At 41.1% G+C, this 2,913-nt stretch overlaps 1 protein-coding gene across 1 annotated transcript in view; it reads right to left on the bottom strand.

Annotated features, from left to right (window-relative positions):
* The window catches only part of LRP6 (low density lipoprotein receptor-related protein 6), a gene marked incomplete at its 5' end in the record, with an annotated part of 46,701 nt that extends 44,662 nt beyond the window's left edge, over positions 1 to 2,039 (bottom strand). Inside the window, 2 exons of the mRNA XM_010157440.1 lie at positions 844 to 1,015; positions 1,643 to 2,039. Of these exons, the coding sequence (XP_010155742.1) occupies positions 844 to 1,015; positions 1,643 to 2,039 (569 nt within the window). The remainder of the gene's footprint in view (positions 1 to 843; positions 1,016 to 1,642) is intronic.
* Positions 2,040 to 2,913: the final 874 nt, after the last annotated feature.

A 2,913-nucleotide genomic window follows, 5' to 3' on the forward strand; every position in this document is an offset into this window, starting at 1 on the left:
ACCATTTCATACAGCATGATACAGTGTCTAATGTGACAAGTGCTGAAAATTATTTGCAATGGTAAGGATCCAGTAAGGGAAGCGGTTAATTCATCAAAAGAAAGGTAAATCTATGAGGATATGGCAAAGGTAGATGGTACTACTATGCACCACGTAGTAGTCAAGTCTCCTGCTTCCAGACAAACTTTGGCCTTTTGGCACTGAACTGAACAAATACTAAACAATGTTATTTTCTCGAAGACCGAGAAAGAGATGATGTCAAAACTTGTTCCACAAATGTTATATAACAAAACAAACACAAGATTTCCAATGTGGGAGAGAAGAAAAATTTTGGTTTTCAATTAAAAGTTTCAGCAGAACATACCGGAAAAAGGAAAACGTATCCCCTCACTGGAACCCTTTAAAACAAGGGAGATGCAAAGTATAGAGGATTTTAGGGGGTACAAATTATTATATGTGAAATGAGATTTATTTCTTTAAAATATGTTCTACTAGCATCTCAGCTGAGCAGCACAAAATTGAATGACAAATTTTTTAAAATACAAACATTAGTCAGTAAAAAGCTTTTTTTCCTGGTGACTTGTTGGCTTATTATTAAATTGGCTTATTTAACAAAAACATTCTTAAAAAGAGGGATCTATGACATGGCTGTCTTTTCCATCCTACACTCAGGAAAATGGAAGAAGAATAGTGAGCAACTAGCTCAAAGACAGAGAGGAAACTGAATTGATTCTTAAAGCACAAATCAACCATTATCCCACTACCCTTCTGGGCTATTTCTAGGTGTTGAGTGACTACATTCTATAACTCCATGGAATTAAAGACAAAGGTGCTATTACAAACCTCTATTTTGTCAGTTTTGGCATCTCCCCAGTATATTTTGCTTTCTGCATAATCCAACGCCAGCCCATTTGGCCAACCAAGCGAGGTATTCACCAGCACAATTCTGTCTGAGCCATCTAATGCTGCCCTCTCAATCTTTGGGATTTCTCCCCAGTCAGTCCAGTACATGTACCTGCAAAGGAAACAAAATCTTCAGAACTCTTGTTAATCCAAACTTGCATTATTCACATACCTTCTTCTGGACTACTGTTCCCCAAAACCACGCTGCATGCAGAAAAGTACATTTGTAAGCCAAATACGTTTCCTTACCTAAGTAAGGATGCCCAAACCATTCAGAAAGCATCGACATGTAAACCCACAGTTCCTTTACAAGAAACTCCTGTATCAGTCTAGTCAGCCAGAAAACATAAGCAGTGCTATTAGCTACAGTAAACCAACAGGTCAAGACAGTCCCCCAACAGTTCCTGTACAAGAAACTCTACTCAGCCAGAAAACATAAGCAGTGCTATTAGCTACAGTAAACCAACAGGTCAAGACAGTCCCCCAAAATATTTTTATACAGGAGAATAAAAGACATGTAAGATGACTAGCCAGGCATCCGGGAAGCCAAAGGGAATCAGTAGTCCCTATGCCTCAGAGCCTTAACTTTTCAAGAATCCCAATGTTCTCATTTTGAAGACTGAGAAGTTTATCACGGCATCAGCACACAGGTAGACTTCCCATCTGCATACAAGGAGACAGAGGCATCTTCTTTATATGACTCAATATATTTAAAAAATGCTCATGAACAGCCACTCACCCAACCATGGGATCCAGCACAATAGCTCTGGGTTCTTCCAGGTCTTCTGATATCAAGATTTTTCTCATGGTTCCATTAAGCCTTGTAACTTCAATACGGTCTGTGCCAGTGTCAGTCCAATACAAATTCCGGGCAACCCAGTCCACAGCAATGCCATCAGGATGTGCGATCTGTGCCGTGACAACAAACTGACTACCTGACCCATTGATGAACGAGCGGCGAATGGCCCTAACTTCATCATCAGTCCAATAGATGTAACCTTCCAGAGGATCAAAGTCAATGGCAATGGCATGACGGATGTCCTCCAGTGGCAAAACGATGTCTGTAAAATCTGGGGTGTCTAAGGAAATTCGTCTCAAGTCTGTCCGGCGGGCTAGAAGCAGCAGTTCAGTGGCACCTACATGAACAGGGCAAACAACCGTCTTACACACACTGCACAGTAAGCCTGTGAAGAGTGAACTTGATTCCGCAGCATTTGGTACAAGGTACTTTAGCGAACTTGATTTCATAGGAGTAACCAAGCTGATGGGCACCAGCACAGAGTTCCACTCAGGGGTTTCAAATGTAGGTTATTCTTCCGCAGAACAAGTCAGACGTCTTTACAGAGGAAATTCAGCAGTCATTTCCCCCTCCAAAATGTATTATGTTGGACATGTTTTCTGTCCATACCACTCCCACCCAAAGGTACTGAGATACATACACGGTGACTATGCTGCCATTTTATGCAAATCAACAGATGGCCCTGCCGCCTCCGAGATGAAAAATTAATTATATAAATAATTTAGCGTTTGCTGTTGTTGGTATAAGGGACAACCATGTCAAACAAGCTGCATGTTTCAACAACACCCTTAGAAGGGGAAAAATGTAACACACAATGCCACAAGTCAATCTCCTTTGAGAAACTCCTGTCAGAAGAATCAAATTTGGGAACTGACAACTGTCCGACCATGCAAAGCAGGAGAGCGGTCAGCTTCCCCCACACTGGTGGAGAACAAGCTTATTGAAGATGAACATAAATAACAGTGCGTCTTATAAAGCGATTTTGAGCTGAAACATACAAAAGCCTTGCTGGCTTTTAGGTCAAAAGTCAGAATCACTCCGAATAACCAAGATCAGCCTGCACCGTGGAAGACGTTTGCACACAGGGCAACACAAGCTGTTTAACGATATACATACTGGGCATCTGATCAATGACAGATGTACTCACTGTCTATTCTAATTCCTACTCCTTTTATTTTCTACTCTCTGTGACTAGATTTCAGTGTAATGAA

The sequence above is a fragment of the Eurypyga helias genome, unplaced genomic scaffold (genome assembly GCF_000690775.1).
Source record: "Eurypyga helias isolate BGI_N326 unplaced genomic scaffold, ASM69077v1 scaffold8168, whole genome shotgun sequence".
NCBI lineage: Eukaryota > Metazoa > Chordata > Aves > Eurypygiformes > Eurypygidae > Eurypyga > Eurypyga helias.